A 25,019-nucleotide genomic window follows, 5' to 3' on the forward strand; every position below is an offset into this window, starting at 1 on the left:
GAAACATTATCTAAATATGATTGAAGAGGTAGTGAATACATCTATAAAAATAGAAAACAAATTTAACAGAAAATTAAAACATACGGTAATTTAGTCAATTAAATTGTATACATTTTTAATAATCAAAAATGTCATATTGACCCTTTACATACCAGCTCACCTCAATGAATGAGCACATTTTCAAAACATATTTTTAAAAACATTGAGTGTGTGTATTACTTACCCCAGGCAATAATACATTGATGGAAAAGGTATCGATTTAGTTTTGGTAGGGTTGTTAAAAGGGTTAACAACTTAGTTTTTAGAGTTACAGCTATGATACTTCTGATGGTTTCTTGGGTTTGAAACTCAGAGACCAAGACATATCTGTGATTTTGACATGATGTCTTACAACTGTGAGCAACATTTTAGAGAGATTTATGTCAATGATCAGCAAGTGACTTGGGAATAGCCAAAATCTGACTCTGAGGTGACGTGAAGTTTGGCTTTAACTTTGAGACTTGTGAATAGTGTTCATTTATTTTATCTTATTAGTAACTCTACTTATTTAGCTTCCTGGTGACATACATTGGAGCCCCTCAGTGGTTTTTGCTCATTGTAGCTTTTAGGTGGGATTTGACTAAGAATTGACTTGACTTTTTAAGCTTAATTCTTCCAGGCAGAATGTACCTCAGAAACCTGACATGAACGAAACATCATATCAGTTTCAATCTGATTTGTTTTCATACATTTCTTGAGTGAGAGGTCATCTTCTTTTGGAAAGCATGAAAAATGTTGTTCTAAGTTTTGCTAAATGTAGCTTTCCTGATCAATCTAATTTTGTTGAAATATGGCCAGTTGTGAACATAAAGCTGCATAAATCTCTTGAGTTTATTGCCATTGTTTCACTTAAATGATTTTGAACAATGGTCACTCTCATCTCGAAGTCCACAGCAAGCACTTGCATGTTTTCTCTTTTAATGATTACACCCCTCAAATAACCTGGCATTTAATCATTTGATCTCATTTTGTTTTTGCCACAGAGTGACCCTGTTTAGGTCCGTCCCAATCTCTGCCAGTGGCATTATCGTTGATCTTTAACAAACTTTAATTATCATCACCTCTCTTCGTTGTTGAAAATGTGAGAGAGCATGAGTGCAAAGGTTGAAAATGCTCTGCAAGACATGGCAAAAACAGTGAAATAATATGCTGCCTAGGTCAGGGGTCTAACTATGGCTCTATTAAATTGAGAGTGTGACTTCATGCACTGGATCATTAATGTTATTAGTCATTAGCTTTGAACATCCCCTTAAATATGCCCTTGAGGGTAACTCCCAAAAGCAAAGACTTTGACACTTTAGTCAGTGGAAACTGTGCATAACAGGCTCAAAAGATCCACCAGAGAGCCTTCAAGTACTTACCAATTTTAGACCAGGGAGGTACTGATTCCCTAAAGTCTTAATAGGCATTGCATGTCAAAGTTTTGGAGATGATGAGCATGCATAATTATTCTGGGTCCCTCTTCTAAACCAATGTCTGTTCAATGAAACAGATTTTTATCATACATATGGGAATTACTGCAAAATGTGGTGCCTGTTTTTTCCCAGACAGTTGTTGCACACCCACACACTCTTCTTCAACCTCCCCACTCCCATCTATCTTTACTGTACTTTCTTCTTTCATCCCAAAGCATTGTAATAATAAACCCCATTCCTTCCTTTCTTTCCAGTTGTGTGGAGTTCTATTGATTGGCATTTTTTGGATTGATTTTTGTGTTGTTGCTTTCAAAACTTCGGGCCTAGAGGTCTTAACTTGATCTACCCACAATCCTCCAGTAGTGCTGCTTAAGGCTGAGGTGTCAACCGTATCAAAAGCCTCCACACACATGCTTTGATCACTCACACCCTCTTTCTCAAACACACAAATACATGGAAAAAATCTTATCAAAGTCACTGTCTTTCTCATACATAACCATCCATGTGCTTTGATCATTCATACACATACACTCGACTTTTGTAGTCGTACCACTCACAGGCTGTGTCTCCTTTACCTTTTCCTCACACACTAATAAACATGTGCACAGCAGTGCTTCAGGATGTGGTAGTAGCAGGAAGAAAAAAACTTTGGAAATATTTCAAACTTTTCAAATCATGCTGTAGCTTTACGGGAAGTTGTTTAAAAGCTGAGCAGAGTGGTTATTTTCACTTTTATGTTCCTCTAAGTAGATTTACAGGAGTAAATATTTGGACTTTACTGCTGACAGTTATAGTCAAACATTTCTGGAGATATGTACCACTCCAATAAAAACAGAGTACATAACCGATGAAACAATGAAATTATGATGTTGTTTTGAGTAAGTCAATATATTGTGGACGATGTGGCAATTTGATTGCGCTAAACACTTTTGGCTCCAAATGCTTCCTTAAGGACAATAATATTATGGTTGAGTTACAGATAATTTAATCTCATATGGAAACAAAATAAGAAGATCACAAGATGATCCCACAGGAATCAAAATCAGAAGATGATTAATACGAACATTAACATGTTCGTCCATGATGCTTTATGTCTACCCAATACATTCTATTAGTGAACAAATCTCTCTGTATAAACTGTCCAGAATTTATCCTATCCATATCAAGGACAGACATGCAGACAAACCTTAAAAGTCATCTTTTGATTTATTGTAAATCTTAAATATGATTATGCCGTTTTTTTTGTCAAAATTAAAAAACCTGTGCCATTTTCAAGCAAACGTTTTTGCAGAGCGGCAGGAGTTTTTCAGAAATTCGTTTTTGTCTGCCGAGCTTGTGGCCTGCTGAGTGTAGAATTTACGCAACAACTTTAAGTGGCAGTAGATAAGGCGTCCATTGATTGAAGGGTCGCCAGTTCAATCCCCGCTCCCCCCCAGCCAACTGCTGTTGTGTCCTTGGGCAAGACACTTCACCCTCCCTGCCAGTGGCTCCACTGGTGTGTGAATGCCTATATAATGTCCCGGAGATGGTCAGAGGGGCCATAGGTGCAAACTGGCAGCCACGCCTCTGTCAGTCTGTCCCTGGGCAGCTGTGGCTACATCAGTAGCTTACCATCACCAAGTATGAATGAGGAGGGAATGAATAATGGACACAATTTAAGCACTTTGAGCGTCTGGAAAAGCCTAGATAAATCCAATCCATTATTATTATTATTATTGTAAGTTTTTTCCAAATAATTCTTTTTTCTGCTCCTGATACACAACAATTTAAATAAAGAAATACTCAGAAATGCAAATCGAAATTTTAATTGACATGTGTCCTCATATTAACTTTAAAACTCTCCTAGGCATGTCTGTTACTTGTATGTGTGCAAATATAGGAAAGTGTGCGTCTGTGAGTACTGCCTCTAGGCGGCACTCTAATAATCCCTCAATTTACCTCTGTAGCTCTTTTCCTTTCTTGAATGCATACACACACACGCACACACACACACACACACACACACATGCATAACCCTATCAACAGTCACAGAGAATTCCTTCTTTCTTACACCAGCTCTTAGTTACCATAGAAACCAATAAAGGACCGGATTGAGATGGGAGGTGTTTATGTTTGTGTGTGTGGTGTGTGTGTGTGCATGTGAGACAGAGACAGAAAGGCAGAGAAAGAACAGGACAAGTCAAAAAAGGGGTTGAAACATACACAGTAAATCTCAGACACAGACAGACGAAGAGGTAACAGGAAGGTACAATTTGAGTAGGACAGGGTAGTTATAGAGAAAAAGAAGGAGCAGGAGAAAGAGGGGTGCAGAATGGGGGGATTAAAGGGAGCAAGTGAGGAGAGGGAAAGAGTGTAAGTGGAGATGTATTATTTAAAGAGGTCTCACCCTATCTAATGAGTTTGGTCTAAAAGCCCCAGGAGCTGCCCGAAGATAGAGACAGACACAGAGGCTGAGAACCCTCCTTAACTATGTAGTGAAAAATTCAATGTGGAAGACGAATTTGAAGCGTAAAACAGTTGGCATTCCTCAGTGGCTGGGACTTTGGTAAAATTTTAATGCTATGACTTCATTCATGAATGTTGTTGTCATTGTGTAGGTAACAGTAATCTCAGCACGCTTACTTTGGCTGCAAACTTAAAAGAGCGGAAAAAATACATTCTGGCTGGACCTTTTACTGCGCTACCAAAAAGTCTGGACTATCTCCTTTCTTTATCTTAAAATATGAAACCTTAAGACTATGATAAATGGTTACACTTTCCCTGAAGCTGTTCTCTGAATTTTCTGGGGTGCTGAATTTGCTGTCTTCCTACCTTGCTTTGTGGTTCCCATGTACCCATTTAGAATCAGGTCAGATCTCTGTCACTTTAAAGATTACACTCACACACACAAACACACACTTGCCTATAAAAAAGCAAATATACAGCCTGAATGGTACTTTGGCAGGTGTCACTGTATCACCTCTCTCAGTGCTGTCAATCAGATGGACAGCTTCGCCTCCGAAAGCTGACAGACTTTGAAAACTCACACTGAAACACACACTTTTGTCGGTTTTGAAGCAGTAAGTATTATATTTTACCTAGGGTCTCAGCAAATCAGTCATCACAAATTGGCATGAAACTGCCTCCTAAATGGAGTTCCATGGTAACCCCTCAAGTATTGGGTATGACGTGTAATTTACTGCGGCGGAAAACTCAAATGGTAGGCACAGAAATCGAAATGGCAAGGTTTCTATTTCGAATCAAAGAAAAGACACTGCAGTAAAACTATAAAGTTTGCAACTTATCATTTGGTTACTGGGTTACCAGTCGTTTTTGTAAAAGGATGGACAGCATAGGACAAAGTAAAAACAGGTCATTTCCTTCAACTATAAAAATGAGTTTGTCAGTATATACAAATTACTTTTTACCTTTACATGATGGCAGAGACCTGTCCCAAACAGGCTTTCCATCATGCCCCATGACACAAGTGGTTGTATCATCACCCACAAGTGTGTAACCGCGGTGACAAGTGTAGGAGACCTGAGACCCTAGTTTGTAGTCGTAACCTGTTCGACTACCATTCATAATATTTCCTGGGTCAAAACAGGCTTCTCTTGGCTTTTCTGTGGAAAGAAAAAGAAAAAATAATTAGCGTCTTTTAAAAAATGAAAATAAAAAAACAGCCAAATTTTGTTGAAAGAAATGTGAACATTTTGAAAGATTTTACTGGTTCTCTGGTACATAAAAACAAATTGACAGCAGTAGGCCAAGCTTGGAATAAATTAATTAGAATTTATGTGTCCCTCATGAGTTTGCTCATTTTATTTTGTGTGAACAAATCTTTGCACCTGTGTACACACCAGAATAATTGGACTGGGACTCTACAACCATTTAATTCAACTGGAAAGCGGCAGTGCAGGTCAACGTACGTTAAAGTACTTTACCCTCTTGCAGGGTACAGCCCGTTCATTTGGGCAAAACCATCATTCTTTCCATGTCAAAGAAAATACTCAACACTAATCAAAACACTCAATACTTTTCTAGTTCTTTCAGCAAATGTTTCTGACAAATGAATTTAAAAATAAAAAAAACTCTTCTCAAAATGTGATGGTGTTCATGGAATTTCCATCAATAAATCAAATCAAAAGAAAACCACAAACTGTCAATGTCAAGCTTTTTAGACCAAAGCAATCGAATCAAACATGATAATGCACACTTCATCAATTGATATTTATTTCCTGGCCTCTTAAATATCCTCTTTTCAGAATGAGTAGCAGTGAATGTTGGAGCAATTTAATTGAGTAAAGATAAAAGTCAAATTCTAACTTCTACCTTCATTACTTGGCACTGAGCCAACTTGTTTGCTTTTCTGTGAGGTGAATATGATATCAGGTCTTCACATGAATGTGATATTGGGTCTGACAGAAGGAAGCAGTCTGTCAGAGACAGCTGCAAAATAAGATAAGGCTAAAACACAGGATTATTAAGGCTCTGCTTTTAATTAAAGAAACAGAAGATGAAAAGTGGTGTGTGACAAGAGTAAAGGAGACAGTCATTTAGAAAAATGTAAGAATACAGTTTGTAGAAAACCACTAAGGTAAATATTGGAGATCAAGATTAAGTTTAGTGGCTAAATAAAAAGGGACAATCTGTTAAAATACACGTCAGGAGTAAAACATGTAACATCATGGCCTTAATAGTAATAACAATACATTTTATTTATAAGTGTTGAATTTTCAAAGAGGGGAGTTTTCTTTTTACTCTAAATGCCTTTCAGACACTTTACAATTAACAAACAGTCAAAATAGAAAGAATTACAGCAAATAAACACCAGAAAGTTTAGAAAATGTTTAAAATAGTAAAATTGAACAGATTTTTCAGATGTCTGGGTGTAATGATTTTCAAAGTTGGGAGGCAGAGCTGCTAAGCTTCTCCCATTGCTGTGAGGCGTGAAGCCAATATGCGTCCTGATATGCAACCAATGATACATTAATAAAAGGAAGTCCTCTGCTGATACGGCTCCCGCTAATGATTCACTATTAATTTTATAATGTGACGCTGTACAGGGCAGTTTGGTTTAATACCACTCATCAAGTGATTACAAAGGATTCAGCATATTACAAAGATCAAACATGATCACAATTATTAACATATTTTTTCTCTTTCTTGCTCTGTGATGGGTGTTTTTGATCAACCAATAAATCCAAATTGAAAATGATATGCATTTCATTTTGGTACAGGCTGGACAAGTGTTTTACTCTTATTGAACACAAATTCACTAACAACATTTCTTTTCAAAATATTTGTCGTTACCCTCTACCAAAAACAATGAATTGATATACAATAAACAAATGGCCTAATTGCCTTAATCAAAATGTAAGTCTCTTAAAGATAAAACTCATGGACCATTCAAAGATTCGTTTTTTCAGGTCATCCTTCAATTGGTAGTGCTTTCGGTCTCTAGATTTAGAAAAATGCTGCATCTGGACGACGCCCAGTTACTGGGTGTTTTTTTTATAAGTCCTAATGGTGTATTCAATGCGCATTGAAAAAACAAGGGCATAATGGATAAATCATGAAGTAATCCATGTGACCACAGACTTTACCAACAAGACAGAAGATCCATTGTGGTTTAGCCATCAGTTGTATCTGAGTACCCTGAAGCTACAGGTGCAGCTGCATGTTTAACATTGTGAATAAACCACCAGTTCAAATCTTTAAATCTCTCCATCCCTAGTACAGACAGAAAAGTGATGAGGACAGAGATGAGGAGGATCTTAGTGAGCAAACAGGAAGAGTGAGGTGGAAATAGGTTGCTGTCAAGAGTGACACTCAAAGTCTAACACAATGACATGGTATTCAGTTGGCACAAGAGACACTCAACGTTTAAATCAGAAATAGTCAGTTGTACAGCATGGATGTTGGATTGGTAAAGTTTTTGGTGCTTTTTAAGTTGAAGTGTTAGGGAGTCTTGTTAGACCAATGCACTAGGGTATACAGTACAGTACAGGTGTACTGTCCCTTCTATCCTCCACCAGCTTTTTCATCTGCTGCTCTTCCATTTTCATCAAGTTGTTTTAGGAGCAGACACCACAGACACATAAACTCTGGATGGATAATTTATGAGCCACCCATAGTATTCTGAACAGAAAAATTATGTCTGAAAAAGATCTATTGACTGAGGTTTACTTCAGCCAACCTGACAGTGTTCAAAAATCAGACAAATAGGTGCAACCATTTAAAGCAAATGTTTATTAAGACCACGTTAAGTTCCCCCTGCCCGTCAATCAAAAAATATACTACTAAAAATAATTTAAGTTTTAAAATCTCAAATGGTTGATTTAGATATAAAAAAGTGCTAAGAAAACACATTGCAACCCGCTAAAGATCCTGGGAATTGAAAATTACATAACAATCTACAAAGTTAGACTTCTTACAGCAAAAGTCAACAGGGGATTGTTTCTATCTGAAACTAGTTTGGGGTGGCCTTTGGAGGAACTCCAATATTTGGTACATTTGCTCACTGTACAGAGGAATGTGAGGGCTAGGCAGATACCAAAAGTTATTGCCGTAGGCAGCAGTGTCCTCACTGCTGTCTGAGTTGATCTCATAGACTTTCATGTAAATCTTTCAGATTTGTACCCTAGTGGACGGCGCCAACAATTCTTTCCACATTTAATGGTCAGATTTCACATACAAGGACTTGAATGTTGGACATTTATTCTGATGCCAAGGAAGCAGTGAAGACCCTGAAGAAGATGCTGTTCACATTTTACTTTTGCCTGGCATGTGCTGTCCAGCTCTCCCTGGTCATTTACAAACAAGCATCATACACTACCACCTTAGTTGGCAAGGTCCACTTGGGATTTTCCCTATCATGAAAATCCTGTTTTCCCTTGATTGTCTCCTTACCAATGCATTTATCATATTTAGTATCTAGGGAGAGGCTGCCATTGATGGCCAAACCAAGGTTTGTGAATTGGTGGAACTACTACAGTCTGTGACACTTATGTGGTACTCAGAGTACTCCACCAGCTCAGTGGTGTAGTTAGAGTGTCCGGCCTGTGACTGGAAGGTCGTGGGTTCAAAACCAGGCCGAGTCATATCAAAGACTTTAAAAATGGGACCCAATGCCTCCCTGCCTGACACTCAGCATTAAGGGGTTTGATTGGGGGGGTTAATCTGCCAAATGGTTCCCAAGCGCGGCTGTGTCTGCAGCTCACCGCTCCCCCATGGGATGGGTCAAATGCGGAGAACAAATTTCACACACCTAGGTGTGTGACAGATAATGTCATTTAATTTAATTTTACACATATTCAACAAAGTGCAGTTTTCTGGTTTATTGAGAACATGTTAAACGTACCATTCACAAAAATCATGCTTCAATTACCTCTATATTCAATAGCAAATCCAGACATTCCCACTGAGGTATCGGATCTGAACGCTAGAAAGAGCATGTTACCACTGCTTTCAATGCGCTCGGGGACCTGGTTGCCTTGGAGACTTGCTAAAAGAGGTCCGTTGGAGTCCTCACCATCATAGATGTGCAGGAAGTCATAACTTGGTTCCATGTTGAAACTAGAATAAAAACAATACAATTTTAACAAAAAATATTACATAAACGACTTAGTCTTTACATTTGCTTTGAATGTTAAATTATTTTGCATGTACCATGCATGTTTTTGGTCAGAAATATATACAGCAAGAGTTGTGCATGAAAACACGTTTTTATTTTTTAAGGATTTTCTTAATTGACTCTTTCTAAAATTAGCAATTCCTCCTAAATCATTTGTATCTTATCTTTTATCAATCTTGAGTTTTAAGTCCTTTTCACTCAAGACTGATCCTATTTTCTATGATCGGACGGATCAAAAGTAATCTACTGTGAGAGTGCTACAAATACTTCTCCAAAAATTGATGAATTGATTCAAAAAACTTGACATAGTATCAATCAACATAATCAACATATAGTATTATGTTATAGTATTATGTTTTATTCATATGAATGGCTTTTATAAGTAATATAATCTGCATATATTTCAGATGACTGATCTGCATTTGCCATGTTGATTTCTAAAATAGTTATTACTGACGTAATACTTAAGCAATTCATCTTTTTCATGATTTATCGATATCTTATGATTTTTAATTCTGTCTGATAAAAACTGGGAACCGGATATTGATAAATCATGTAATAAAATGGTTATAGTATAACGGGGTGGGATTATATAAGTTCGCTTCCTTCCACTCCCTTTCAAGCACTATTTATTAATATGTCTAATTATCCTAAGTTTGATTAGTTACTGTATGAATGTATAACTGATGATTATATTGCTGTTGTGTATTATTTCTAATTACCGTAATTTCCGGACTACAAGCCGCTACTTTTTTCCTGCGCTTACAGCCCTGCGGCTTATTCAGTGACGCGGCTAATTTATGGATTTAATTAGCGGCCGCCATGTACGTACTTTCGAACTCAGTGAATAGTTTGAATTCTCTATCTAACACCAAGCACGAGGCATTTTTATTCAACACACCTCTTAGCAGCCAAACAGCATGAACTTGACTTCAGGTCTTAGACCAGGGGTCGGGAACCTTTTTGGCCAAGAGAGCCATAAACGCCACATATTTTTAAATGTAATTTCGAAAGAGCCATACAATAATGTAGCGTCCCTTTCCCACACTGAGGCACGGAGACTTAACCTCTTTTAAGGTTCTTTATTCTGGTTACTGTATACCACAACAAACGCCGTAAAATTAATTCAGCAACTCCTGAATCTCTCCTGTCGACACGAGACGAGAGAGAGCGCTTCTACCAACTTTATATTCCCCTGCTCCCGCTCCAGTCCTCCCATTTCCCTTATTCGGCCCATAGCTGAACCCCATTGGTCCAAACTACCTAACAACAGGCTGAGCGACAGAACTGAGAGCCAATCAGATCTCTGCTTGATGCCTTCAATGAACCCCAGAACTTTTAACGCGGCCCAACAGCCATCCAACTCAGTCCGCGACAATATGTTTAAAACTAAATATACAAGTGAATGTGTGCATTTGATGTAATTTCAACATTTTTAAAGTACAATAAGTCTGTGGATTCTTTTTAATAACATTGTTATTCTGTTGCTAATAAATGATGAGTATTTCTCGTGGTAGTTTTGCTGATGGTCTAGTCTGGTTGATACGTGGTGAGTTTCTGCTTCGTTCAGGCGTTGAGACTTTAAACGTCATCATAGGTCTGAATGTTCTGTAGATGTGAGACAGACTGATCACATGCAGACGGGGAGCCAAACACACACTCACACGCTGCAGTGAGTGACGGGCAGCGGGTTTTACGTTTTTACAATCCCTGCGCGATTCACCTGCTGCCTGTCCCCACAACACCTCAGCCCCACCCCCCTGCTTTCTCCCTCACACATCCCGTCCCCGCAACTGCGCGCTCTTTCTCAGAGACGGGAGCGCGCACTTTTAGGCACGGCAATTCACAGGTTTCCAGTTGGTACAAACTCTGTGAAATTATAGATAATTGTAAACTTATAGCGCTGGCGCAGATTTTTCTCTCCAAGCACCGCTACTACTGCGCGCCTCTGGCATCGCATCGCGCCCGAGAAGGACTGGACTAATGAAAAAAAAAAGTATAATTAAAGATTTGTCTGCGAGCCACATGTGACCATCAAAAGAGCCATATATGGCTCGCGAGCCATAGGTTCCCGACCCCTGTCTTAGACACTTCAGTCATGGTTCAACAAAACGAAACACGCATGCCCGGCCGCATCCCAGAATCCTTTGGGGCCATTAGACCCAACGTGCACGTGATCGCCGCTACATTATGATGAAGCTTTCAAGTTAAAAGCAATCGTTAAAAGCAGCGTAAAAAAGTCCACCGTCACCAACGGGTTTGGAAAAGCCGGTTTGCTGCGTGACGGAGAGAACAGCGCATGGAGTGAATTTACACTCCATTTACGGTTTCTAAGGAAACCGTAAAAGCGGAATTTTGCTTTGAAAAACTCACAGCCTCCGTGTGAGCTGGAGACATCTTCTCCTGCTGATTGAGCTGCGGGGCCGATGGCAGTCTGAAGGCTCCCACACGTAACAACGCACCCGCCCCTCATACACAAAACGTACAGTATTAAGTCCGATTGCTTTGCACAGAAACGATTTGCTCCGTCCACCGGCGCAACGGGGATGAAGTGCTCCTCCTTGAAGCTGCCCTGGCCAGAGGTGTCGGAGTAGATAGGAAGGGGAGACAAGGAGCGCGCGGGGCGGGAGCGGAGCGCAGAGGCGTCCGCGGAGTGCAGAGGCTTCTGAATTCTGACGCACGCGCCGCACTGAGGCGCGCGTATCGCGCTGAGGCGCGCGCTTTTCAGTCGCCGCTGCTTTATTTTACCGTTGTGTTTTCTAACCAGTCCTGTTACTCCCATAACGCTGCTGCGATACAAGCGGAAGGAGAGCTTTTCCCGTTCACCCCTCCATGCACTGCTGCTAATTCTTAAACACGTACAACAGAATGGCGAGCCGGGCGTTGGCCCCGCCTTTAGCCCCTAAGACTCATGGGAAATGTGGAATCGCGGATGTAAATTTCCTCATTATAACTGAGGGATGTAATGTTGATTATATGGTTACTGTTTGTAATTTTATGTGTGATACCTAGATTGTCAATAAGTAAAAAAAAAAAATGAAATAAAAACACCATAACTGAGGAACTTGTGAACAGAATATAGGTCCATGCTGTTTGACAGATGTCGATACACTCAAATACGTGACCCAGAGGCAAAACTGGCACCACCCACAATGTGCTAATGAATTGCACTCACTCTGGGATGCTGGGCGTGAGCTGTCAGGATGACAATATCGGCTAACACATGCGCGGCTTGTACTCTGACGCGGCTTGTGTATGTATAAAAGTAGTTAAACACGTGAATATGGGTGGTTGCGGCTTGTAATCGGGTGCGCTTTGTAGTCCGGAATTTACGGTAATTGCTTGAAATAAACCATTCCAAATCAAATCAAATCAATACTTTAACAAAAAATTTAGCAAAAAGCAAATACATTCAATTTTGCTATTGCTTAATAAATAAAACAAACTTTTCAACAGTTTCAACTTAACATCTATCTAAATAAATGTGTAGTTAAACATATATATATATATACATATATACATATATATATATATATATATATATATATATATATATATATATATATATATATATATATATATATATATATATATATATATAATGTACCGGTATTTGGCAAGCTGAGGTTTACGTGATGAAAATAATTAAAATATTTAAGTTAAGATAATAAAAATATTTTTCAAACAAATTTTACCAGTTAAAACAGCTGCATTTCTTATGTTTGTAGCTAAGAAAGGAATTACTTGAATTTTGGAATAATAAAATTGTCTTCAAATAATCTCAAAGATAAAAAGAACTCTAGCTAAAGGTCTGAATATTAACCATCTAATCTTCCTTTTTTCTTTTTTTTCTTTACAAATATACTTTTCTTTCAGACTAATTACTAGTTGATGTTACTGACTTGATATGGCTGTTAAAGTTTAGGTCAGAGTCCATGATTACCCCTAGATTTCTGACTTGATTTGAGGGTTTAAGAGACAGAGAATGAAGGTAACTGCTGACACTTTCTCTTTGTTTCTTTGTTTCTTGCCACTTTCGCAAGATATATTACTCTGTAAGTGCAATACAAATAAAAAAAACAAGTAAAGCACAAATCTTTCTATGAGTACCGGTAATACTCTTTAGGGTTTTTTAGTGTTCAGTTTTGGCTCCATTTGAGGCTCATGCTGTACCTTCTAACAACAAACTGTCTACTAAAATATTCATGACAGAGGAAATAATTACAGTTTTAATTCTTAATAAATAAATTACGATTATACAAATCCTGTAAATGGTTAGCAAACCCTTCTATCCTTTTTGACTTTCCAATTTAATTCATGAATGCCACTGTTAGTGTATCAGCATGCTATTCAAAGTCTTGCATGTTCATGTGAAATGCTTTGGCTCCATGTTAAGACGTTTTCTGACTGAGTTATTTGGGCTGTGAAATTATTTGAAGAGTGGCATAATGCTTAGTTCTTCCAATTATTTAGACCTTCGTTTAAAAGGTTTTTTTTTATTTATTTTTTCCTTCTTCCAGAATTGAACTGGATATTTTAGTGTTAAGCTAGAATCAAAACTCTGAATACAATAAATTACTCAGAAGAAGTAAGAAAATATGTTCTTCTGTCTATATCTGTCCAAAATCAAAGTTTTGGTTTCTTATTGTTTTAGTGTCTAAATATTGAGTTGTTTAAAAAAAAAATCAAATGAGTAATTAAATGTTACTGTTGACAGTTACTGCTTATGAAATCATTGCCACTTTCTGGTCCTGCTGACACAGAATTTCAGAAAAACCCATATTTGTCTTTCTCTTATAGTTTCTATTATAGGATGGTGTAAGGAAACATTACGTAAAATGTAGTATTTAAGAATACCCAAGGGAAAAAAGAATAAATACAAATTGACGCATAAACATAAATGAAACCAACAAGCATAAATCAAGCCAGGAAGTGTAACATTACCCAATGCAAGGTGCTGAATAGGAGTAACAATGATATACATCTGGCAGTTAGTTATGTTTACATTTCCCAGATCTTTCTGGGACACCTTTCTTGCACAAATAGGTCTCAAGGGAATCCCTAAATAATAATGGAGCTGTAAAAACCACAATACACATTCCAAGAAGGAAGTGGGTGGTCCCATGTTTTTAGAGCATCGTATTTTAGAGCTAGCTGGCCTACCTTTTGAAAATCAGGGCGATGACAAAGTCAGTGTTGACTCTGATTCTCCAGTCACACTCTTTCCCTGGAGGGTAAGGCTTAGGGTAGTTAGGAGACAGAATCACACCAGAAGGACCACTGACGTTACCTCCACAGGTTGCTGGGGACAGACAGCAGAAAAGCAAGAGAAGTGTGGTTATTGTGTATTAGACTGCAAAATTCACACAAATAACATGAAAACATCACATTACATTACACTGAGCAGGAGTTTTACCAACAGAATTCATATGATGGGGGGGGGGGGGGGGGGGGGGGGGTCACTGTAAGGTTAGGTGTCTTGCCCAAGGAAAAAAAAATACTGTCAAGTGTGGGAATGGAACTTCCAACCAACTGATTTTCGGACAGCTGCTCTATCCACTGATCTCCAGTGGATAGAGATTTAGCAACATGGCAGAAGACAACATAGGTTGGTAAGATTGCTAAACTTGGGGAAATAAATTTAATGTTCTATGAAGGGCAGATTTTACCCCCATTGCACACACTTAAAAAAGTGGTGGGAGATTTTAAAAGATCAAAAGAGAGATGGAGTGAAAGCTCCATGTGATTGTAAAAGTATGGGATTTGGGTGGAATAAGGAGAAAATAAAATCACCCCGAGCAATCCTGTTATTCCTCATAAAGTCAGAGAGCAAGGAAGAGATACTGGCAGCAGAGACAGAAAGATGCATTCGAGCAGCAATTTGGTGATGTAAAGGAGGAGTCTGAATCGTGAAGAGGTGTCTTGGGGGTGGCAGGGGTGTGAGAACGGATTATCAGCACCGAAAAGAGGTAAACAAAGGCATTAGTTGCAAATCACTTACGTAGAGGCACAAACACACTGCTCTGGAGTACTGTGTATACTGTTTTGTAATGTGGTTAATCTTCTGAGCTCTCAAACAAGAGGGATTCACCTCCTGAGGTGAGAGTGTGGCGGAGGGGAAAAGGGAACGGAGGGTCAGAAAATGGAAGGAGATTTAGAAGCCACTCCTTATCTACAGCTGTGCAAAATGTAAGGTCATTCTCAGAGGGTCAAAGGCTCTGTAAGGAACAAAGCATTAAATGTTTCCCAAGAAAAGGCTAAAATGAAGCTACACTCTGAAAAGGGTCCTGAAGGACTTCCATTCAGTGTCCGTTTGATAAAAAGATGAAGAATGTGACCGTAGAAGAAGCCATAGCATCTGTTATAGCTACTTGGTTCAGGAATATTCACCAGCAATCCTACATATTTTTCATCTAATGCTGTACATTATGTCTTGCTTTGCTGTTACACTTAGAAATTCAAAGGGTAGCCTTTTTTGAACTTTATTGTAAACTCTGATTGCGTGGAAACTGGAATAAAAGCAGTGGTCAGTCAAAAAAAGAATCTTGAATTGTGCAACTCTATTAAGATACTGAGCAGATGCCTATTATGATTAAGATTAAAAAATATAAAGCAAAGGGAATCTGTGAAAGAGATAGGAACTTGTATTTGGAAAGTGGACTTAGATTTCTACAATGCATGTGAAAAAAAATGAAAGATTCAATCCTTTCTCACACAATGTGTCTTTTATCGCACCGACTTTGCTTTTCCCGGCATATTGGAATTCCAATAAAATGTCACCCTTCAGACGTTCACATCCTTTCATTTTCTAAAGAAGTCAAACATGTTAAAAAAAAAAATTGGGATTGAATAAAGGAAGCAAAGCATGGGAGAATAAATGAATAAATAGATGGACAAGCCATAAATAAATAATAAATAAAACTGCATTGTTACAGTTGATACTATACACACATCCACACGTCTCTAGTTCTTCCTATGTTGACTTAGCAATCAGCAGTCTATGGAGAACTGTACACCTACCCATGCATGTTGGAGGGTCAGGTTGCCAGTAGAATCTGTTATCCATTCGTACACATCTAATGGTTCCTTGTCCTTGTAGCTGATATCCGGGATCACACTGGAAGGTCATGCTGTCACCAGGCTCCTTACTGTCCCCGTACCGAGAACCATTTACAGGGGTGCCAGGGTCATTACAGGTTGTTGCTGTAGTAGCTGGAGAGGAAAAGAAAGAAAATCAAACACTGATTTACTACTTTAGATAAACAGAAGCACAGTCACATGTACTAAAAAAGTGGAGAGGAGTTTTAGAGTGTAAAATATTTTTTACAATTCCCAAAAAAGCCATTTTCCCAGAAGTGAAGAATTATGTTTGTTTTTTTAAATTATATTTTAAACCAAAAGCAAAATGACAGCCTGTTATGATAGAAAAGAAACCTGTAGAAAAATAAGGGACAACATCATTGGAAAGCTAGTATTAAAATCATTTGGCGTCTTTCATTTAATTGTGTATTTTCTTCGTGGATACATGAAAATCTTCAGAAGGTGCCGATTCCATAAGCTGTAGCAGAGACTATGGGACACTTTAAATAGCAGAAACCTTTTAAAGGTTGAGTATTACATCACTAAAAAAAAGAGTGACATTTTATTTATCATTATTTCTATTCATTCTCACTCAGCTAGACCATTTAATATAGAAGTAGTTGTTCCCTGCAGGTTCATTTTAAAATTACTTCCTCTTGTCTTTTACATTTTTTATTGTTGGCTCTCCGTTTGGATTAAGCAGTGTGCTTGGTGAGGATAATTACATTTATGTGACCCACATTTCTTGCTCCATGACAATCAGCTTTGCAGTGTATTGGTTTCAGCTATGAGGTTGGCACTATTGTTTAAATATATTACGGAGGTTTAATTAAAGGAATGTCAGCCTAATGACCTACAAAAGCAAAAATAGAAAACTCAGTGTTTTTTAACTTTAATCAAGGTTTAGCTTTTGCATTAAAGATTCTTAAAAAAATCTCTCAATGTATCCAATGCATCATTTTTTTTAAAGTTTAATTGTACTTATATTAAAAGTCTAGTACGTAATACGTAATAGTGTGGCTTATTGAACTGCCTATCCATACAGTCTTGTCATATTTGTATTTCTTTCATCTGCTTTGTTTTATTTAAGTTAACATATTTATTGTATTTTAAAAAGAATCAACTTCAGTTTTTAGATTGTTCAAAATTCAAGCCATGACGTTTTAGGTGAGATAAATACTGTTCATTCCAAATGTGACTATGTTCTTCCATTTCAACGCAAAGCTTCAGAATCCACTAGAAATAAATTAATTGTATAAATGATTAAAAAGTTATGGGAGGGCCCTGGCAAGTGCTGCTGCTTCGGCGAGGGTCTTGGTGTGGGGATGACCGGGCAGTCTACCTCTTTTTACAGTCCATCATCTTCCTCAGCAGAACAAACAATCACAGGTGTTAGCTCACCTTTGCACAAATAGTATGTGTGACAGAATACAATGCTTTCCATGTGTTGGTTGGTATGAATAAGTATGCGCGTGTGAACTGTAGTTGTATTGTGTACATGTTGACATGCTTGTATGTGAAGATTTTTGGAGCCAACAGGTATGTTTGTAACATCTGAGTGTGTGTGAAACGGCCCCGCCCAGTTTAGACTAACATTTACACCAAACAGTAATGATGATAAACTTCCAGCAACTTTTTGCTTTATGATTGAACCGCCCACCAGTTCTGTAATTACCCTTCAATCCCCCCCCTCCCCCCCAATTGTGATGCACAACGTTTCCATGTCTCAGTTTCTTTCTGTCACTCCAAGGTGAAAAAAAAAGTAATTATTCAGCGCCAAGTTTTGAAAAACAAAAACAAAAATCAAAACAAATGAAAACATTTAGCTAGAATGAAGAGTCATGACTCTCTCAAACTTGTGTGTTTGACTGATGTGTGGTAGACATTCTGAAAGACACCGCTACAACATCCAGGGCTCTTTACTAAACTGCTCAGTTAGCTAAGACATCAACACCTTAAAGTGGGATTCTAAGTCTGAGCCATAGTGACTCAGCTCAAGTCTGAACTTGAATTGATGGAAATGTCTCGGGATTACATTCATAGCTACATTTCACTAAATTGAGCATAAAACCTAAATGATGTTAAATGTTCCTGTCAAAATAGAAACTGCAGTACCAGTCTCTAAAAAAAAAACATTAAATTAATAATAATAACAATAACTTAGGCTACCACTCCAAAAACATTTAATAAAGTTTCAACCTTGAGGTCAGAATACTTGCAGCAGTGTATAAGATTGACTTCATTATAAAATAGGTTGCTTTACATTATGATCCATTCACCTGCAGCACAAGCAGGTACATGTCTACAGATGGTGTTGGTTTTATTATCTTGGCTGTCTTATTTGACTATAATTGTGAACTTCTTCAACAAGCTTTTGGGGGTTTAAAGCTGTTAAGCAATCTTGTTTAGTAAAGTACATCATTGATGTTTTTTTTAAATGTGTAATGACGATTTGTGTTGATTCCAAAGAAGAAAATCTGTATTAAGTCTGTAATTACTCTCTGTATGTGGCCGCCCATTAGCCTGGTAAATAAATTCACCATATTCATAAAACTGTTGACAACTTTTTTTCCCTTTAATTTTTCAAAAATAATGTGGGTAATAATACAATTTTAGATTTTTTTTTCTTAATTTCTTTCAGTATTTCCTCAAAAGCCGGTCTCTAAAGTTAGAATCCTTCACATGCAAAGCACAGCATGTTCAAAAGCAAAATGTATTTATTCCAACAATTTAACTTTATGTAGTAAAGTCACCCCTAATGCTAAATACCAATGAAACTTTGCCTGAGATAATGAGTGCATTGTTTTAGTGAAGAGCAAATAGGTAAATATAGAGGTTATTACCATAATAATGGAATCCTGGTGCTCTGCTAAGCTTGTGAGTGTAAATATTTAATGTTTTATATGAAGGGTCACAAATGTGACGTGGTGACAGATAGAGCTGTGGAAGCATTTATTCATGTTAGGGAGAAAAAAAAAACATTTTTACGTCACAGTTGAAGTGCTCGTCACAAAAACATGCTAATTTACAGTTAGACTAGGAGGAAAGGTTGCACGTTTTGACATTTTAAATATTAAGATTGCATGTTGAGTCTAATAGGGTTTAAAATTTAAAAAGGAAAAAAAGAAAATGATATAGTTTACCTGATTTATACTATAATTTAAAATGTTCACATCCATAAAAAAAACATATTCTGATTGAAAAAAAACACTGAAAAGAAAAACCCATGCAATTTTAAGTCATTTTCTCATGTATAAAGTAACACCTGTAAGCAATTAGGACAGTAAATGGAAAATGAAACATGCAGTAAGCACAGGTATGACATTTTTCCTTAATCTTTTTTTCTTTTTTTCCATTTTAAGTACTGCTCTATCTGCATAATGAATGAGACACACCTGACACACACACACACACACACACACAAGAAAAAAACACATTCCATTGGAAGAAGTTCGCCTTCAGAACTTTCTGCTTCATAGGGTGAAGGAAGTAAGCAGAAATGATCGACATAGTTTGTGCAAAAAGGAAATTGTTGTGGATAATTGGTTGGACACAAAGTTCTGAAGACTGAAGGTTGAATTCTGTTTAAAAGACTAAAACAAAGTACACTTTTCACATCAGAAGCCATTGAAAGCTCTACTGACAGAGAGCCTTGAAGGAAAAACCTCCCTCGTGGACGATGGTTACCTTCCTTTTTTCAGAGGTCACTACTTTGACACCGTTTCAAATTTTCCCCCAGAGAAAAACTATTACCCTTACAAGCCTGGGACCAACAGTCATAACAGATTGTGTCCAGTCAACTAATATTAAAAGCAGCAGGAATGGAAAAAAACTAATAAAAATGGACTAATTCTACTTTCTTGGTTATTACATAGAACTCATTCACAGCAAACACAAAACAATAATCTCTTAGAAAATCATTCTATTGTCAAATCATGTATACAAAGACACTCTAATTAGCTTTTTTTTATCCCTTTTCTTTGTAATCAACCAAGAACTGAGCCATACATCTCTTGTGGGTCTTTCTATAATCTTTTTAGCAGGCTGTAGAGACAAATGTCTCTTTTTTTACTGTTCAGATTTTTTAATCTTTAGAGAGAAAGCACTAATGTCAATTAATATTTCAAATATTTCTATTTTTGATCATATAAATCAGGTTTGTGTAGTAGCAAAAGAGTTTGTTAATTAACCATTTACATTGCTAATTAAATCCTTAAACTTAATTCACAATGTCATACATGGATATTTGTAAGGTACAAAAATCCTCAGTTCTCTGGCATTACTGTGCAAATGTACTTAAGGAATACTCACTTGAAAATTGAATTGAAAATCCTTGCTTGCTGATGAAGTAATCGGTTTCAAATTGCAGGGTGAGGATGTTGAAAGTTGAGTGGATATCTTCTGGCAGAAATGGACCATGCCATTCTTTCAACAAAATTCCTCCATCTGAGAGCCCAGATGGACCATCCCAAACTTTCAGAATATCGTGAGTGGTCTCGGTGTCAAAGACAATAAAGTGGAGGCTAAGGAAACAAACAAACAATCAAAAAAAAACAACAACAATAGAATTGATGCTCACCTGTGGATAGAGACACCATACTAGTTTTTTGGTGAGAGAACACATTGTATCTGCCAGCAGCTGCCGAAGAAGACTTTTGTAGCACAATGAATAACGGGCTACACTTTCAAACACAGCAGTGGCTGTGACAGCGAACCTTTATCTCTCATTACTTAATGTATTGCTACCTGGCAATCTTGTAAGTGTTTAGAAAGCCTCAGCACTACAGCAGTTTAGGGTGACACAGGCTAAGAGAAAGCAAGCAAAAACATTAAAGTGATTGTCCTGGAATGTTCGCTCATTTGTTTTATCCTGTTGAATCCCCATTCTTCAAAAACCTCTTTTTTTTTGGCAGTTTGAGTCTGTGCCTCTCCAATTTTACCTGATAGTCTTCCCGATGTCAGCTTCTATAGTCCAGGTACAGTGCAGGTTGTTGTCATATGGAGCAGGGTATCCTGGGGACAGAATCCGTCCAGACGTCGCTCCACTGATGTGACCTCCACACTCGGCTAAAAAAGACAAGAGACAAACTCAAGACATGCACTCGAAAAAAGAAGCCAAATCAAACACAAGGGGGTCTTCTGGGTGTTTTTCTATACATTTGTAAAACATTGTAGATTCAGTAAAAAAAAAAAAAAAAGGTAAAATGGAACAAGATAAAAACCAATTCAATGCAGGCTTCCTGCAGGCTGCAGCACAGGTGACAGACCGTAGGTGACTTTTTTAGTTCAGCTTGCGGCAAAGCAAGTACCTGATTTGCACCCCTTTTGAGGAATTGTAGTTTATCCTCTCTGCTTTTTTCTTAAGGCAATCTTAGTTATCTCATTAGATTATGATGTCTTCTTGTGTTAATTTTTTTTCTTTGGCATCGTATGTAATTTATAGTTAAACGTGTAACAGTTATTTAATATGACGGAAAGTAAAATATTAGAAAATCATCATCAAAAAAGACAGAATATGTTTCCAAAAAATATAGTCAAAGTTTACAAGAATAGTAAATTATTGATGTTCACACTCCATTATTTTTCAAGCAGAGAATTTCAGACATAAGGCACAGCACATCATTGTTAGAACACAGTGTTCAGAAGGGGTCATGTCATGTGTCTGATTCAAAATTATTTAAACAATAAAACAAAATATTTTATTTTGAAATGTCTGTCCATGGCCCTGTTTTTAGGCTCCAGTTAAATTGTCACAACTACCACCAATTATTTATGCAACTTTAATTTTTGGTGTTTTGTACTTCAAAACTCTGATATGTCTCTTTAAGCAAAGATGTGGAAATCCATAAAATACAAGATAAAGTTAAATATCAAAACATAATTAACTAAAAGAATGGGCTCTGCACACAAAGCCGATAAGTCTGTTTAATGGTTTTGCACATGGAAGACTTGATATGCAGTTTTACTCAAATGTGTTTTTGGAGTTATTCAATCTGTACTTTTTTCTGTTACTTACTAACTCAGAATCTTCCAGAAACCAGGAAAGCATTTGCTGGAAGCAGATCCTTCCAGTCTCCTCCATTGTCTGTGACACTCTCCCACATCAGTGTGTTTTAGAATGAAGACCATGGGATGGTTTGCCTCAGGCTGTGTCTCTGCTGTCTGTCTCTGTGCTTCCTATACTGAGTTGAACAGAGTGGTGGTCTACATCTGTGGGATTCTTTATACCTTACTTTCCTTTCCTTGTCAACAGTTCTGAGTAAACCTTTCCTTTTTTTAACCGGACACATAGTATTTCATTTCTTTCTTGAAATTAGTACTTGGCTATTTCAGAAAAGGTACTTGTTTTAAATCAACAGAAACTACAATAACTGCCATGTCTTGTGGGGAATGGATAAAGTTTATTTGGACTGGTTTTAAATTTTTTAAATTGCATTCCCTTGATTTTTATGCATATAGAAATCTAAGTGCTTGTGTATTCTTCATAGGGCAATGCAACAGTAGTAGATTGTCATGTCATTGTAGAATATAGGTCAGTTATTAGGAAATCAATGCAGAAAGAACAAAGCTAATGACCAACAACTCAAATGGTAACCAAGGAACATCAAAGTGGAGGGTCTGAAAATGTTGCGGCTGATAGTTTCAAATATCTTGGACTCCTCATCTCAGATGATGAACCCAAACAAAAAAATCACAGACCGTCAATAAGGACACCCAGAGATGAATTAAGGCACATGAAATGAGATACTACCAAAGAATTCTGAACATCTTATACAAGAACTACACCCCCTATAAAGTAGTGCGCAACATAATATTCACAGCCATCGGTGCACATCACAGCCAGCAAAGCATTGTAAAGAAGAAAAAATGACCTGGTCTAGACTTGTGACAAGATCAAATGGCCTAGCAAAAAAGACAACATCAAAAAGTGGACAGGATTGTCTTTGTCTGACTCGCAGAGAGAAGCATATGATCGCTGGAGATGGCAGGAAATTGTAGGAAATCGATGGTACCTCTATAACCCACTCGGGGTTAGGAGACTGATACAACACAGACAATTAGACTGTAGTCATAACACGCACTTATATAATACATATCTAGAAAAACAGTTGTAAAAACTGGTTTCCTCATCAGCAGCAATCTAGTGATCGATCCAAGGATCATGGGATCACCACAGGTACTGTGTACTTAACAGTATTTATGGCTATTTCAACTCTGACTTCAGCCTTTTACCCCCTCCTCTTACTATCTGAAAGTACCCTAAAATTACAACATCCTTTAACTTTCATTTAAGTGTAAAGGCTGTAAACACAGATGGGATGTAAAAGGCTTAAACCAAACCCATCCAACCTACATTTCACGGAACCAAATAACTGAAGTCTAACTCTCATTTAAACTCTTTTGATTGACATGATGTGGATGAAAAATAAGCTACATCAGCATCCTCTGAAGGTACTAGCAATGCAACCAACTTTGAAGCAGTATAGCAAACTAGATCTAATGATTCCATCATTGATTCACTGATTCAGGAAATCATTGAATGACTGATTCTCACTAAATTCAACCTTCACAAATAATTTAAACTAATCCAAAAAAAGCATTTTTTGAAGAAATGACTGCTTTTGTTAAAAATACATTACAAATAATCTGGCCCTTTTATGAATGCAAACTTTCACAAATCTGCTTTTAAAATAAAATGTGAAATGGATAGCATCAAAAAGAATAAAAGGTCATTTTAACAATCTGTGCTTTAGAAGTATTTTACAATCTTTTAAGCATGCTTGTGTAAAGTGCTCTATAGCAGCTTGTGTTTTGCCAGCATTAGTTTCGAAACTGTTTAAATAACAAAAAGAAAAAGTAAAGGATTTTTGCTAGAAGCAACATGCCTAATGCTGCCTATACTCTATATGTTCCAAATACAAATGTTTTGACATGTAAAAACAAATAAAACCCACACAGATTGAAAATCATTTAAAATGCAACCTGATTTTGAGAAACTCTCTTTGCCCTGAATCAGTCAATGATTGTCCAGCAGACACTTGAATTCTATTAAACATTGTTGGGCTCTCCTTATGTCAAGTATCCTTGGCTACTCAAGTGGTTAGAAAAACATGCAGGACAATGTTTTTTTTTTTTTCAAAACATGGAAAGTCAAAAACAATTAAGAGGGATTTTGGACAAATAGATAAAAATGGGGGGGGGGGGGGGGGGGGGAGTAAACTTTTACAATCGCCTGCTTTTTGAGACAACTTAACTACTTTTTCAGTTTAGTATAAGAAGGACTGCAGTGCTTTTTGGAACTTATAAAGAATAAAATCTGCGTGTAGAGACAAAATCGAACAATAAACTGTTAGAATTGGAAAAAAATAGAATCCTCAACTCACAAATGGAGTTAAAAGGTTATTGATGGTAAAATCTATAATTACAACAAATCTTTGTTTCCATCTAATTTTAATATAGTTGCAAAAGTGGCAACTGTTTTGAAATAATACTTGTTGGTCCATTATGCCAGAGTTTTAATTCTGGTGATATTTCAGAACAGCCAGAAAAAAAGGAGACACACTGGCATTAGTGTACATATCTTGCATTGAGAGATGTTTCTCTTTTTTCCTCTCTATGCTTGCCACTACAGTGCTGGTGACAGCCCCAGTAGTTTTTAATCCCACCTTGATTACAGCTCCTCAGTTTGGCAGAGTTCAACCAAAAAAGGTTATCTGACAAAGCTTCAAATAGTTAAAAATAAAGCCGTGTGACTTGCTCTGGACTGTTCAACCAACTTCATCAGTTGTGAAGCCATTTATGACTCATGGGGAATGAGAAGTTGGCAAGTGTGTGTGTGTGTTTGTGTGTGGGGGGGGGGCTGTTTTAGT

The 25,019-nt window shown here is 37.3% G+C and overlaps 1 protein-coding gene across 2 annotated transcripts in view; it reads right to left on the bottom strand.

The window, feature by feature from the left end:
• csmd1 (CUB and Sushi multiple domains 1) overlaps positions 1 to 25,019 on the bottom strand; it is a 416,037-nt gene that overhangs the window by 84,515 nt on the left and 306,503 nt on the right. For both annotated transcript variants that reach the window (XM_023953530.1, XM_023953531.1), the window contains 6 exons: positions 21,090 to 21,216; positions 20,461 to 20,672; positions 16,090 to 16,281; positions 14,233 to 14,371; positions 8,824 to 9,011; positions 4,862 to 5,056 (listed from right to left, as the gene is read on the bottom strand). In XM_023953530.1, coding sequence (XP_023809298.1) covers positions 4,862 to 5,056; positions 8,824 to 9,011; positions 14,233 to 14,371; positions 16,090 to 16,281; positions 20,461 to 20,672; positions 21,090 to 21,216 — 1,053 coding nt within the window. The remainder of the gene's footprint in view (positions 1 to 4,861; positions 5,057 to 8,823; positions 9,012 to 14,232; positions 14,372 to 16,089; positions 16,282 to 20,460; positions 20,673 to 21,089; positions 21,217 to 25,019) is intronic.

Source organism: Oryzias latipes, chromosome 3, assembly GCF_002234675.1.
Source record: "Oryzias latipes chromosome 3, ASM223467v1".
In the NCBI taxonomy this organism is placed as follows: domain Eukaryota; kingdom Metazoa; phylum Chordata; class Actinopteri; order Beloniformes; family Adrianichthyidae; genus Oryzias; species Oryzias latipes.